This window comes from Xenopus laevis, chromosome 1S (genome assembly GCF_017654675.1).
Source record: "Xenopus laevis strain J_2021 chromosome 1S, Xenopus_laevis_v10.1, whole genome shotgun sequence".
Taxonomy (NCBI): Eukaryota; Metazoa; Chordata; class Amphibia; order Anura; family Pipidae; genus Xenopus; species Xenopus laevis.
The window spans coordinates 18306645-18323040 of NC_054372.1; the positions used below are offsets into that span (position 1 = coordinate 18306645).

Here is a 16396-nt window from a genome sequence, read left to right on the forward strand (position 1 = left end):
TGCTGTGGGGCTGTGTGGCGAGTTCAGGGACTGGGCCCTTGTTAAAGTCAAGGGTCGGGTGAATTCAACCCAATATCAACAAATTCTCTTCAAACAAAACTCTTAAGATCTTTATCCTTAATTACTTGATCCTTAAGACAGAAATTGCAGCCCTGGTTGAAATGCTGCAAGCAGGCATGTGCTAGAAGCTGCACATTGTGACCACCAATTGTTTGGCAGTACCCAGGAGCTGATCATCACCTGGCATATTATGAAGCAGATATGCATGGGGGATGCGGCTGTTTCAGCCTTAAGCAGGGATCTTCAAACTTTTTTTTACCCATGAGCCACATTCAAAAGTAAGAGTTGGGGAGCAACACAAGTATGAAAAAAGTTCCTGTGGAAACAAATAAGGGTTCCAAGTGGCTATTGGGTAGCCCCTATTTGGACTGGCAGTCTCAAGGAGGACTTGTTTGGCAGTAAACCTGGTTTTATGCAACAAAACTTGCCTCCAATTCAGGAATTCAAAACAGAGTGCCTGCTTTGATGCCACTAGGAGCAACATCCAATGGGTTGGTGAGTAACATATTGCTCGCAAGCCACTGTTTGGGGATCACTGGCCTTAAGGATCTGTTTTAGCCTCTCCTTACCTCTTGACCACTTGTCAGATTCATATCAGTTTTGGTTACAGCTAATATAGCACGATCCTCATCTACCAAAAAATAAAAAAATATTTATATATTTACATTAAAACAAATACATATATTCAAAGTTTTAAGTTGTGAACAAAATGCAGGCTTGGGTGCAATGAATGAAATGCATTTGTGCACAAACCTGAATATACATACTTATCTGGGTACACAACTAAGCTAGAATGAAATCCATTGAAATCAGCTGCAGTGTCTGGCTTTTAATTAAAATTAGGGATGCACTGAATCCAGGATTCGGTTTGGGATTTGGCCATGATTCAACCTTTTTCAGCAGGATTCGGATTTGGCCAAATACTTCTGCACGGCAGAACCGAATCCGAATTTGCATATGCAAATTAGGAGCAGGGAAGTAAATCTGGTGACTTCGGTATTCGGCCGAATCTTTTGTGAAGGATTTGGGGGTTCAGCCAAATCCAAAATAGTGGATTCGGTGCATCCCTAATTAAAATAGACTATTACTTGCCTATAAAAAGTTGCATAATAGACTAGTTAAGAGGGCAGAGCAAAATGGCTCATTCAAGGGCTAATGAATCTGTAGGAATTAAAGGAAAGGGGAGTGTGAACACACAGACACAAGCAAATTTTACTGCTGTCTAAACTGATAGTCTGCTCATGAAAGCAGAACACATTATTACAAATCACTGCGTGTCTGATCCATAGGAAACAGTATCTCATATATGAGTTAGAAGTAATAGAAATAAAAGTAATGAAAAAATGTGTAAGCAGTGGAGTTACTAAGATAAAGCAATCAAGCAAGGTCTCTTTAAAAACTACTGCAAATACTGGAGGTAAGCTGGCACTCCAGGGCACATGCATAATACCACTATGATTATTTAAAGGAGAATTCAACCGTTAACTAAAAAAAAAACCCTACCCCCCTATCCTACGTAGACCCTCCCCCCCAGCCTAGCTGCCCCCTCCTCCCCCGGAAATGCCTTTTTTTTTTTTTTACTTACCCCTCTGTGCAGATTGAGGGATCACAGTTCACGACAGCCATCTTTCGGGTCTTGTGTCTTCTTTCAGCGTTTCAGCAAACGCTGAAAGAAGTAATTGCTCCAACTGCGCCCTTCACCAGTCTCAGATTATCAAAGACCCGGAAGATAGCTGAAGTGAACTGCGATCCCTGCATCTGCACCGAGGGGTAAGTAAAAAGCTAGGGGAATTTCCCCCGGGGGGGGGGGGGTCAGCTAGGCTGGGGAGCTGATGTTTGAATTCTCCTTTAACAGGATGCAATGAGCCAATGTGACTGTTATTAACAAGGGAAAAGAAGTCAGCAAGTCCTACAAACTTATAAAAGTAAAGGGACAGGAGTATTGGTTTGTTTTAATAGAAATAGTATTGCCTTTGACTTACTTTGCTTTGACTACTTTCATTTGTGAATTAATTTTACTTGCCTTGACTGTTACTCTCCAACTCGGCACCACTGCTTGTTGTCTCCAAACACTTCTCCTCTGCATCAGTTGTAATTTCCTTTTGCTCATCCTAAACCATAAAAAAAATCCAACTTGTTGAGCTCTCTGGCCTCAAGCAGTCGCAAAAGTAATCCTAATAAACACACGGAGCAATGTATAAGGGGCAGTTTGCACTAGGTCTTGCAACCCACAGCAACCAAACTGAAATCTGCTTTCACCTACTGAATCACTGTTGTGAACTATTGGAGTAAACTTTCCACCTGTTATTACATGATCCAGATTCCTACAAACTTTGATGTTTCGGGTGTATGTACAGGCTATGCTAATCACCTTCCCGTGAAAAGTTTAATATACTCATGAGAGTTTAAGAAAAAATTGTATATGTTTATAATATGATTGTCTCAAAGAGGCTTCCATAGGTGCAGTCTTGGGAACTAGTATGCTAGCAGAAAAGTCACATGACCCTACAGTGAGGGCAGAAGATAATTTTATGTACGGCAGTTTACAAGGCTGGGTAATAAATGATATTCAATATAAAAGTTTTAAATGGAATCAGCATTCATAGCTGCGTGCTGAACAGTTACCTTATCCCCTGAGTTAGGCACAGTTCACAAAAAGAAAATCTAGTATATTGGCACACTTTGGTGTGGTGTGAGGGAATAGAGAATCAAGTGTAAGGGCAGAGACAGATGAGAAGATACAAGGAGATTTAGTCGCCCTGGCGACAAATCGGCTCTTAATCAGGAGACAAATCTCCCCTAACTGCCTCCCCGCCAGCTAGAATCTAAATCGATGGAGGATAAGCACTCGGAATACTTCGTTTTCACGAGGAAACTTCGGGCGACTTTGGAAATCAATCGCTCCGAGAGCCATCCTACTGGGGATTTAGATTTTAGCCAGCGGGGAGGCAGTTAGGGGAGATTAGTCGCCCGAAGAAGAAGTCCCGGCCGACTAATCTCCCCGAATCTTCTCGTCCGTCTCTGCCCTAAAAGTACCAAAACACTATGTCAACATATTTGTGGTTGGGTCAAACAAAAAACAGTTTACCTGTAACTCATTCTTCTCAGAAACATCAGCCACTGGCTCATCTGTTTCAATTACAATAAATGAAAAGTTAGAGGCAGTCACATGAAGATGCTAAAAGCCAAACAATGTCACAAACCCCTTTACCTGTTCTGTCTTCTATTAAACAGCCAGCCAAGAAGCAGAGCTTGTGAAATTTGGTCATGCATATAGCTGGCTCAGATAGCATACAGTAGATCATATCATGGAACTTTCAATTTCCTTTCAATGTTCTTTACTGCTATAATGGAACATCGGCTGATACGGATATTTGGGGCAATCCGATTCAGGTACTTGCATTGGATTTTGGCAGCTCGAAAATGGTGTATGGCATGCAATGTTATACTAATGAGCAGCGGTTACCCAATACAGGATCCGCTATCTATAGGGCATAAAGATCCAATTTATGGAAAGATCAGTTATTCGGAAACCCCAGGTCCCGAGCATTCTGGATTACTGATCTGAAACCTGTACTGCCAACAACTCAAATGTTTGGCTAGCTTCTAATGGAAACTTTCACCAGTTAAGACACTTTAGGGCTGGTCACCACAAATTAAATGTTAAATGTTACTATGATGTAGATGAAGTTATTCAAAAACAGTTTGCATAGTGGTTTTTTTTTTCGTTTTAGAACTTTTGTTTCAACAGCTATCCAATATCAGCAGCTATTTAGAATGACAGACCAAAGATCAATAGGAGGAGGAGGAGCCAAAACAAAGCATAAAAATGAAAAACAAAATCGTAGCCCTATAGAGTAACACAGTTTCTTGGTTGTCGGGTCAGACAACAAGGTTGCATTTTAAATTAAAGGAACAGTAACACTAAAAAATATGTGTTTTAAAGTAATAAAAATATAATGTAGTGTTGTGCTGCACTAATAAAACTGATGTGTTTGCTTCAGAAACACTACTATATTTTATATAAACAAGCTGCTGTGTAGCCATGGGGGCAGCCATTCAAACACAGGATACACAGTAGATAACAGATAAGTACTACTATAGTTTATATAAACAAGCTGCTGTGTAGCCATGGGGGCAGCCATTCAAGCACAGGATACACAGTAGATAACAGATAAGTACTACTATAGTTTATATAAACAAGCTGCTGTGTAGCCATGGGGACAGCCATTCAAACACAGGATACACAGTAGATAACAGATAAGTACTACTATAGTTCATATAAACAAGCTGCTGTGTAGCCATGGGGACAGCCATTCAAACACAGGATTCACATTAGATAACAGATGAAGTTCTGAAGAATCTCATTGCATACTACATAGTTTATCTGTCCTCTGCTAAGTAACCTGTGCTTTTCTTCTTTTTTCAGCTTAAAGGCTGCTGTGATGTCTACACAGCAGCCTAATAATATAAACTAAGTATTTCTTTAAAGGAACAGTTCAGTGTGAAAATAAAAACTGGGTAAATAGATAGTCTGTGTAAAATAAAAAAATGTTTCTAATATAGTTAGTTAGCCAAAAATGTAATGTATAAAGGCTGGAGTGACTGGATGTCTAACAGAATAGCCAGAACACTACTTCCTGCTTTTCAGCTCTCTAACTCTGAGTTAGTCAGCGACTTGAAGGTGGGCCACATGGGACATAACTGTTCAGTGAGTTTGCAATTGATCCTCAGCATTCAGCTCAGATTCAAAAGCAACAGATATGACCCATGTGCTCCCCCCCTCAAGTCTCTGATTGGTTACTGCCTGGTAACCAATCAGTGGAAAGCAAGAGAGCTGAAAAGCAGAAAGCAGTGTTCTGGCTTTTATGTTAGACATCCAGGCATTCCAGCCTTTATACATTACATTTTTGGCTAATTAACTATATTAGATTTTTTTTTTTTTTGCACAGCCTATTTACACAGTTTTTATTTTTACACTGAACAATTCCTTTAAAACTCTTTTCTTTTTGGTGTTACTGTTCCTTAAAGAAAAGCATGCAAGCTAAAATAATTATGCATCCGTGGATTCATTTTAACTTTAGTATTATGACATTGCCGCTAGAAGTATATGTGCCGTATGGAAGGAGCACTTTTATACAGTATGACAAAATTACCTGCATAGACCACATTTCCATCACCAGGAACTGGACATTCAGTTTCTTCCACTACATCACTGTTGTTCATGGAATCATGTTCAGAGAAAGAGAGACCTTGCTCAGCTGACAGGCCATCAGGAGGTACGGTGTAACTCGGTACAGATTCAGATAAGGGTAACAAAGGCAAATCTTCATTTTTAATAGTGTGATTTGGATCGGTGTTGTCTGTACTAGTTTGCTCATCATTTGAAGACACTTGTTTGGAAAGCATAGTAAGGTCGCTGTCTTTTTGATCATGTGTTTCAGATTTGGCTACATTTAAATTATCTTGTGAACGTGAAGCCGTAATCACTGAACAACTTTCACCGGCTGAGGTGCTCAGGTCCCCTTCACTTATTTCTGAGGACAATAGATTTTGCCCTTGAACATTCAATGCAGTTCTGTTGTCATCTGCAGCAGGTTGTATGGACACACTCTCCTTCTCTTCAGATAGCTCTTCAGTACCTTGAGACGTATCCATTTCCATTTCAGCTGAAGGTTTATTCTCTTGCTGATCGAGATGTGTTTGTTGTGTTGTAGAGGGCAGAGCAGAACTATCAGTAGTTAACACTGATGCAATTTCATCTGCTGTGTGGAGATCATTCTGTTCTGCACTTTCACCTGCATTACTCTCTGCAGTAGCTTCTGTATTTGTTAAAATAATTGCACTCAGAGCCATTTCTTCAGTAATTTCATGGTTCGTTTTCTGCTCTCTCTCGTCTTCAGAGTTAACAGCCGTATGTTGATTCTTGCTATTAAAATGAAACATTTGAGCAATATTAGAATTCTCATCGGTGGCGGACGAGAATGAAGAATCTTCACTTGCAGTTCCCGTGCTAGTTACAAACCCCTCACCCTCCTCTTCCTCTTCTTTTGCACCTGTACTTGTGATAGCACTTTCGTCATCTTCTGTAATGGCATTTGAATCAGTCATCTCTTGCCTGCTCATAGCATGGCCACCAGGCTCAATTTCAACTCCAGTGCAGGAACTATTACTTTTTCTTACATCTTGCCTCACTTTTACTCTATCGCTTTCTTCTGTTATCCCAGTGCTAGTGACAGCGCCTTCCCCTTCCTCTAATGTAAATTGATTATTTGGTGTTTCGGATTCATAGGCGTCACCTATACTTACTGCAGTCTCACAATTTGCACTCTCAAATGAAGCATTGTTCTCTGTATCCTCGACATCCAAGTTTTCATCACTAGGGTCAATTCTGTTAGTGTGAGAGACTGGTGTTTCTTCCACCGGTACATTGCCGTCACCAACCATAACTCCTGTTTTTGCAGAAATCACATGATGAAACGCCTCAGAATTTTTAGGAGCCATAGAGGATTCGCTCACTTCTGCACCACCACTGGTAACAGCTCCATCTCTTGTTTGAATTTCATTTTGCCTAGAACCATTGCTGCAAGTCTTATGTTCTTGTGAGCTGGCACTACTCACAGCATCCTCCTTTTCATCAGCCCTTTCATAATCCACATTTACACGGTCATCCGAGTTAAATTCCGCAAGCATTGCTGCATTCATTGCATTTGCACTTGGCACCAAAGCCACGGTGTCTCCTGAAGCACCAGATGTGTCAATGTCACTTCGTGATGCAAAGCTTGACTCTACAGTTGCCTCAGCATTATAATAACTACCATTATTTTCACTATTGTTGCTGCTATAGACAAATGAACTATTTGCTCTTTCTGTGCTTGAAGAAGTAGTTGCATCTTCAAGATTCTGACTGCCTACTCTCACAGTCTGGATCTCCTGCAGTCTCATATTAGAAGACAGACTGGAAGAACTAGCAGCCTCCTCATTTTTATCTGGATGCGTGGTCTGTGACACATTCCCTCCTTCTAAGCTACTATCCATAATAGAATCTGAGGATGTGGCATTCCCTCTCACACTATCAGATGAGGATTCCATGGCATTGCTTGAAGAAGCTGCAGTAGCTTCACTGTTGACCTCACAACCAATATTTACATCTTCAGTTCTCTCATCTGCAGTAAATATTTCAGCTATAGCGGTGGAGGTAGTAGCGCTATTAATATCAGAAATCACATTGCAACTTGTATTTTTCTCTTTACTGCTATAAGTTGTATTACTAGAAGTGGCTGCATTGCCACTGACTTTATCTGAACTATATGTAGTTTCTTCATTTGCATCTGTGCAGTTTTCTATTGTCGTACTAGAAGAAGCAGTAAAGCTGTCTTTTTCAGTACTGATATCTTGTTCTCTGTTGTCATTGTTCAATAAAGTGCTTGAGGATGTCGAAGTACTTGCTTTTTCAGTATCCAGCTCTACGTCTTCCCCAGTACTGCTGTCCATGGTAATATTTGAAGAGGTTGTAGCTAGTGTATTGTTGCCAAGGACATAATCCGCTGTGCTGACTGTTATGTTGCTTGATGAGGTGGCAGTGTTATCATTACTGTTTCCAGGGCATCTCATGGAAAAATTCAGGTTATCGCTACTGCTGTTCATCGCAACACTTGATGATGCTGCAACATTTATATTGTTGGGACTTGAGGACGATTTATGTACTAGATGTTGAACACTGCTGCTTCTATTTAAAGAACCCGAGGATGATGAAGCTTCATCAATTCCATTTTGGCTTGGCATTTCAGGATCAACATTCATATCTTCTATACTGTTATCTAATGCACAGCTTGATGAGGCAGTATTCTCTCTTGGGTGATCTGTATGTTTATGGTGTTCGTGTCCTTGTTCTGTACCACTACTTGAACAGCTTGCTGCAACACCCCCATCTATTTGACTATTAACAGAAACTTCTGTGCTACTGTCCATATCAGGGGAGTCTGAAGAGTTTACAACATGAGTCCCTGAAGATATAATATTTGAACATCTGTTATTCACAGCAACATCCTTCTGAGTAGTAGATGTTGCTCTAGCAGTTTTGCTTTCATCAGCACTACCAAATTGTATGGTTTTATGCTGAAACATGGAGTCTCGGTCTTCGAAACTTGAAGAGCTTGCTGTATTATCTTCATTAGGATTTTGCAACCATGCACCAGAAGCATCTGCTAAAGTGCTCTCCGTTATACTGCTGGATGATGCTGCTATATTTTCATTGTCAATGTCTGAAGAAATGATAGAACCTTCAGAATGCATTATTCGGCTGCTGTTGATTGTACTACTTGAAGAAGCTGCTGACAGGACATTTTCTGAGTATCCAAGAACAACATTTTCTGCTAAACTGTCTGAGGAGGTTGCTGCATTTGCCAGAACATTGTCAGAAGCCTGAAGACTGCCACTGTTATCTACACTGATATTGGAAGAGGTTGCTGCATGCTCATGAACATCTTCAGATGCCCCAAGAGCACTGCCATTATCTACACAGATATCTGAAGAGGTTGCCGCATGCTCATGAACATTTTCAGAGCCCCGAAGAACACCATTGTTTTCTCCTGTGCTGTCTGAAGAGGTAGCTGCATTTACCAAAGAAATGTCAGACCCCTGAAGAACCTCGTTATCCACACTAACATCTGAAGAGGTTGATGCATGTGGGATAATACCAATACCATCAGAATCTCCATTTGGGTTAGAGAGTGGGGCTGCAATGTCAGATGAAGTTGCTGCAACTAACCCCCCATTTTCACAAACAACAGAACGACCATCATGTACCTCCACACTGTCAGATGATGTTGGTGCAAGCATTATTACGTTTTCTGGAATTGAAAGAGAATCTTTCTCCAAAGCATTGTAGGAGGATGTTGCTGCATTCATTGTGTCATTATCAGAAACCAAATCAGCAGCCTTATTTTCAACCACATGGTCAGAAGATGTTGCTGCATGAGTAAGGATATTTTCAGAGCTCACAAATCTATCATCGTTCTCATCTACACGGACAGAAGAGGATGCAGCATGTCTCTTGGAATTTTCAATAACTTCACCAAAGTCACCATTTTCTGTGTCACTTTCTTGATTGTTAGAAGATGTTGCAGCATTAATGGGGGTGTCTGCTGAAGATGCCATATTGCCATCTGAAGAAGTGTTAGATTTCAATATTAGATCACAAATAGCTTCTACTTCTGGCACAACACCAATTTCTCCCTGAGATGAAGTTGCTGCACTTGCCATGCTTTTTTCTGGAGAGCATACTGTACGAGTACTGGAAGTTGTTGCAACTTCAAAGCTGTTTTCTGATAACATTGTGACGTCTGCTTCACCTACGTTTCCAAAATCAGCAGAAGTGGTGGCAGTGCACTCCCCACTATAACCAACACCCACAGCATTGTCACTACTGTTTGTGGCCATAACATTATCCAGCTGTATGTTTGTTGATGTTGCAGTATTTTCACTTGAACTGTTAGTATAAGTAATGGTTCCTCTGAGGGACACATTCTCTGTATGTTCAATTGTGGAGCAGGATGATGTTGCCGTATCCTCGCACTCAGATGTTTTTCTGTCCTGTGCACGAGATGAAAGGGAGGCATCACTGTTTCTTTCAGAACTTGTTTCCACAATTGTACTGTCTGTACTGCTTTCTGTATAAGAAACAAAACAAGTTCCAACAGCCGATACGCTTTCCTCATCAATCGATTCAGAATTATTCTCTGCCATATCAATGGCCATCTGCACATCGTCTTCAACGTAATTTCCAGTTACAATGTTGTCTACTACCAAAGTATCACGGTTAGAGCTTATGTGCTTTATTTTAACAGTCTCTTCATTCGCATCAGTCTCACAAGCTGCTGTTGTTGAAATCACATCATTTGACTGTGTTGTTTCAACTGATGCATCCAGAGGAGAAATGTTGCTATTAATGGTTAAACAGGATTCTGGTTTAGGACTTGTCTGTGCAAGATCCAAAGGTCCACCTCCACTTACATGATGAAGATCTGTAAAATAGCCAATACGAGTACTTTCTGCATTTGATACACGAGACCTTTCTGAACAACTTCCACTGTCTACTGTAGCAGCAGCAGTCTCAGAGTATTGTCTAGTATCATGTTCACAAGGCTGTGTGAAATTATGACCATGTTTACTTTCACTGTGTTTTGCTGGGGAATTGCTTGAACATGCTGATTCAGCATTTAAACCACTTATGCTAGACTCTTGCTGTAATCTGCTCTCCTTTCCATACTCACTCTCTGTGCTAGTGGCATCTATATTAGGACGAAAGTTGTTTAATTCAACCGAAGTCTCTGAGGCGGCTACTGGTTCAATTGATTCGGAACCTTTCTCAACTCTTTCTGTTTTAATACTGTCACAGGAAAGTTCATCATTAGTAATAGATGCCATATCTTTGGTGTCAGAAGAACACGAAGAAAGCTTTCTTTTTCTCCCGGCATGATCATATCCATCACTTTCTAGTTTTGAACCTTTTTTAGAAGGCATACTACCTTTAGAGCTTTCGCCCTTAAATTCCAATGTGTTTTTTTTACTTGATTTTCTATCCAAACTGCTTTTTTCTCGTGCCCTTTTTTCATCAGTACTTCTGGAACCTTTGTCATCTGACTTACTACTCTCCCCTTTCTGTTTTGAATCCTTATGGCCGTGCTTTGAGCTTGTACTTTTTAGATTTTCTCCCATATGCTTCTTATCCAGTTTTGAAGAAGAACGTTCTTTATTGTCACTTCGAGATTTCTCCTTTTCCTTGTCTCCTGAATGTTTGGATTTATAACTGGCATCTTTTGATACTGTACTTGATGTTTGAGCAGAGACTGCATCTTTTCCTTCTTCACTGTCTTCAGGTTTAAGTTTTTGGTGTTTTTCCATGTAATTATGCAGTGAATTCTTATCTTTGTCATTCTTTTGTGCTGGATCTTCATGGTCACTAAGTTTTGATGATTTGATGCTACTTTTTGATTTAATCTTTGATGAAATACGTTCTTCTGAACAGCTGTATGATCTTCTTTTATCTCTGTGAGTGCTTTCCTCTTGCTTCGAATAATTTGTGTGTGTTAAATCGGATTCACTTTTATCAGCAGAGGAGATCTTTGACTTTTTCTGAGAACTACTGCTATGTTGTCTTGAATCATTCTGAGAGTCTCTGTGTGTTCTGGAATCACTAAGTGATCGCTTATACTTTTGCTCGGATCTTGATTTTTCCTCAGACTGGCGTCTTTCTTGTTTACTCTCCTTGTGAACATTTTCACCCATTTTGTTTAGATGCATAGTTCCAGATGTTTTCTCCTCTTTACTGTTGGAGGTTGATTTGCTTTCGTTTTTATACTTACTTTTTCTATCAGATCTTTCTTCAGAGCTGGATTTGCTTTGACTACGCTTGTGTAAGTTATCATCATCTTTTGAATTTTTCTTGGATTTCTGAGGGTCAGATTTATCATTTGGTTTATGTAGATTGTCTGTTTTAGATCTATGTTTGGTGGACGACCTGTCCTCAGGCACAGTTTTTTCACGGTCATTTCTATGCATTTTTGTATCCTTTTTTTGCGCCACTTTCATGCTGGGTGATTCACAATCATGGCTGTCCTTCTTTACAAGTTTTTCAGTTTTATGTACACTTTTCTGTCTTTGCAACTCTTCAACATTTGTCTCATTCTTTTCCAGTGGTGTTTTTTTCTTATATTCCTTTTCTGTTCGAATATCAGTTTTACATTCTTCTGCTGGCTCTTCTTTGGCAAGTAACATTTTCTCATGTGACTGAAAAAAATAAAAAAGAATGAAGATGACTAAAAATATCATAATTAGCACTATAAAAAATAAAGCAGTGAAAAAACGCTTTAAAAATCAGATGAAAAGACCTTATAATAACATTAATATGATGTAAACTGCAGTATTCAAAGACAGTTTGCAATAAGTGAATTATTTAACATTACACTTAAGATAAGATTTTGAGCTTGGAATGTAAAAATCAAACCTTGATTGGATAATGAATAGGGAGGGCATATTTACAGAAGGATACATTAAAAAAAAAAAAGAAAATGAGAAAAAAAGATGAACAAAGAACCTTAAATACGTTATATATATTTAATTTAAAAAAAAAACCCTAGGGGCTTGCATATAAAATTGATAGAAAAACCACAAATGGATACTGCTTATATCGATGTATAGATATATTAGTTTAAAGTTTTCGAAGTGGTGCAAAAAAAGCTGCATAAGTGTCATGCTTATTTAATATACCAGCAAATCTCACACCAAAAAGCTGCATTATTTACCAGATTTTCAACTCTCAACTCAAAAATGGAGCACCAAAGGAGCCAATTATTTGTCCATTAAAAAACAGAAATTTATTAAAGAATCATTAAAGATGGTAAAGGCATGTCCAAAACATATTGTGGGTTGCCCACTTTACGCGTTTCATGGCTACCAGCCACTTCCTCAGAAGCTAATGGCAGCCTACCTTTATCTCCCTTAAGAAAGTACAAACCCCTCCCATATAAAACCCCTTCCCATTCCAGCCTGATATCATAACATTAAGGTAAATTTAATTTAATATAACTCATACAATCCTTAAAACACCAAAAGGTTAACCACCTCATTTTATAACACAATAACATGTTAAATGGCCACAACTTATGTTATATAACCCGTTGCTATTTTCCGAAAGGGATAGCAACACCCAGAATACAGAAAATACAAAAGATAACACCAGTATATGCCACTTATTTGCAGATCAGTGAAAGAAAAGGAGGAAAAAGACTGAGGAGCAATTTTATATGTCATGTTGCTATGTTCCTAGAGGCATAGCAATGCACAAAATACAGAAAATACAAAGAATAACCCCAGTATATACCACCTACTGCCAGATCAGTGGAGGAAAAGGAAGAAATGACGAAGTAACAAAAACACTAGATAAATTGTATAATAGGTACAGACAGTTCGTAGAAACAGGATATCTCCCACTCTCTATTCATACCCCCCATATACCTCAATCATTTTCTGCTGGTGAATCCAATAAGCTTCTCTTAGAACCTCCTTTCCTTATACTCAAACTTAACTCATCAATAATTTGAAAATGTATCTTCATCTGACCATTGTGCTTTTCCTGTATACGTTTGGCTACAGCGGATTTATAGTCTTTCCTACGGAGGGCCGGAATATGTTACGTTAGGAAGGAAGTGGCCGGTAGCCACAAAACGCGTTAAGTGGGTCATTTGAAAAAACCGCTGACCCTGAGGAAGGAAACTGATCATGACAAACTTTGGATTACTTATTTCTTTTCAAATAGACCCTTTTTGTGAACAGCAGAGTTCAGGGCTAAACATTTTTATTTTATACGCATTTTATTTATATACATATACACACACACCGCAACCCAATAACTACCTCATTTTTCATTAAATCCTTCATATCTTCTTCCAAAAGGTTTGGTTTCAACGACTTTTTTTCATTCCTGTAAAGTTTAAACACAAAAACTAAAAACATGCAACAATGGATATTATTGCTAACATAATAAGAAAAATTTATTCTAGTCAAGCTACTTATACACACAGCTCCACCTTCTTTTTAATAAAGGGGATTATTTATCAAAATCCAAAAATTTCTGTAAATTTTCGGTAAAATAGTCCGACCAAATCCGCACGGATTTTTTCCCCTTATTTATCAATCCATTTTTCCAGAAATTCCTGTGCGGGAAAAAACCTCTGTAAAAACGTGAAAAAATTTGAATGGTACAAATTTTTCGGATTTGGCACCCGAAAACCACGAAATCATCAGATTATTGCACGAAACTCATCGCAGATCAGCATATCTTCGGGACTTCTCCCATCGACTTCCACAAAAACTCGGCAGATCTAAGTTTTTTTATTCTGACTTTAAACACCCTCTGGGTTTAATAAGTTCTGAAAAATTCACGTTTTTTTTTTCACTAAAAATTTGGATTTTGTAGTATAAAAACTCGCATTTTTTAACGGACTTTAATAATTAACCCACTAAAAGGTTGGTAGAAAAAGAATTAGCAATATAAATATTAACAACACTCACATAGATTAAGGGGCCTATTTATCAGGCTGTGTAAAAAGACAGCGACTAAATACACCGCACCTTGTCAGGCACCACTGCATAAAAGCCATTGTGTATGCGGTTTCAGTGATTGTGTACCTCTATGTAAAAATCCTGTGTGAAAGTAAGCGGCCACTTCAAAATGCTATGGGGAAATACAGCGTTCATCCATTGCGTTTTCTTTAAGTGGTTATTTCCAGAGTGACTTTCGAAAGAACTTACTTGCCACTTGATTTTTTCCCCATTGAATTTAATGAATTACATGAGGTCTGAAGTGTTTCAATAACGGTGTCAGATAAAACACACAACCTAATAAATTCGCCATTTATTTTACACAGCTTTTCAGGCCATTTTTTCAACGTTCGTTGTTTTACCCAACATGATAAACAGGACCCTGAAGAAGGGCTGATATTGACATTGGTTGGGGCAAGGGCTAAAAACTGAATCAGTTTAAGTGTTAGTGCTTCCGTACCCACAAGGATAACCTAAATACATAAATATTGTTTAGAATTCTTTTTCTTTGTACTTCTTTTTAATGTCTTTGGAGTACTTTTTAAGGTGGCCACAGACGTAACAATTACGATACTTTTTGGAAAACATCTTTCCAAGAAAGATCAATTGTGTAAATACACACGTGTAGAGCTGAATCGTCAGATATACAGGTAAGAAACAATAGAATTCTACCTGATTCATCACTAACAATGGCCGATGTTTGAGTCCCTTCAAAGGCACCTGATCAAAATTTTCCATCCAGCCCAATCGACGAGCCGACCGATATCCAAGTCTTCTGCCGATATCGGTCAGCTCTTTTCCCACCATACACGCACCATATATCATATGAAAATTTGTTTCGTACGATATTATCTGTGCGTCTATGGCCACCTTTAATCTGTATTTCCAAACTTGCCCTTCAGATTGATCTAAATAAGGATCTCTAAACTGCAGGGTTTTTATTTCCAGAAAATGTGGCAGCTATTTAACGCCCTCTAATCTTACACAGACATATTGTGAAGGGATAATTCTATTATAAACCAAACAACAACAAAAAAATAATACACTGCAAATGAATGTCACTCAAAATTAGGAATTACCTTGACCCTCTTATTTTCTTCTTGCTCCTAGCTACTTTTTTTTCTAAAAACATTTGTTCTTTTAGCACCTCCTTTATGCTGGTAGATTTTCCCTTGACGTGTTTGGAAGGCCCTGCTTTCCCTATAATAGGATAAAAATAAGTCAACTGAACATTACTGAATAAATCATATTTCAATTAAGAATATATTTCTTGAATGCAGCAGTTTCTCCTTTGCAAGAAGTTGCCAAAACTTAAAGAATCGGTAACACCAAAAAATAAAAGCGTTTTAAAGTAATTAACATAAAATATAGTGTTAGTATAAACTGGTAAAAGCTCAGTGTTTGCTTCAGAAAGAGAGAGAGATATATATATATATATATATATATATATATATATATATATATATATATATATATATATATATATATATATATATATATATATATATATATATATATATATATATATTATACTGCTGTGTGTACATAAGGGCAGCCATTCAAGCTGGAAAAAAAAAAAAAAGGCACAAGTTACATAGCACATAACAGATCAACCCTGTCAAATACAATGGTGTTTTATCTATCTGCTGTGTATCCTGTCTTTTTTCTCAAACTTGAATGGCTGCCTCCATGGCTACACAGTAGCTTGTTTATATAAACTACTGTAGTACTTATCTGTTATCTACTGTGTATCCTGTGCTTGAATGACTGCCCCCATGGCTACACAGCAGCTTGTTTATATAAACTATAGTAGTACTTATCTGTTATCTACTGTGTATCCTGTGCTTGAATGGCTGCCCCCATGGCTACACAGCAGCTTGTTTATATGAACTATAGTAGTACTTATCTGTTATCTACTGTGTATCCTGTGCTTGAATGGCTGCCCCCATGGCTACACAGCAGCATGTTTATATAAACTATAGTAGTACTTATCTGTTATCTACTGTGTATCCTGTGCTTGAATGGCTGCCCCCATGGCTACACAGCAGCTTGTTTATATAAACTACAGTAGAGTTTCTGAAGCAAACACATCAGTTTTACCAGTGTAGAGCAACACTGCATTATATTTTAATGACTTTGATAAACAGTTTTTGGTGTTACTGTTCCTATTCTAGATTTAGTTCAAACTCCCATGCAATGCTGGAAAGTGTTCACATATCCTTTAAGAGAGACA

General features: G+C 38.5%; 1 protein-coding gene across 2 annotated transcripts in view; it reads right to left on the minus strand.

The window, feature by feature from the left end:
- LOC108706544 (biorientation of chromosomes in cell division protein 1-like 1) overlaps positions 1–16396 on the minus strand; it is a 50280-nt gene that overhangs the window by 20231 nt on the left and 13653 nt on the right. For both annotated transcript variants that reach the window (XM_018243052.2, XM_041579406.1), the window contains exons 8-13: positions 15243–15363; positions 13477–13543; positions 5217–11850; positions 3149–3189; positions 2084–2171; positions 630–691 (exon numbers count right to left, since the gene is read on the minus strand). In XM_018243052.2, coding sequence (XP_018098541.1) covers positions 630–691; positions 2084–2171; positions 3149–3189; positions 5217–11850; positions 13477–13543; positions 15243–15363 — 7013 coding nt within the window. The remainder of the gene's footprint in view (positions 1–629; positions 692–2083; positions 2172–3148; positions 3190–5216; positions 11851–13476; positions 13544–15242; positions 15364–16396) is intronic.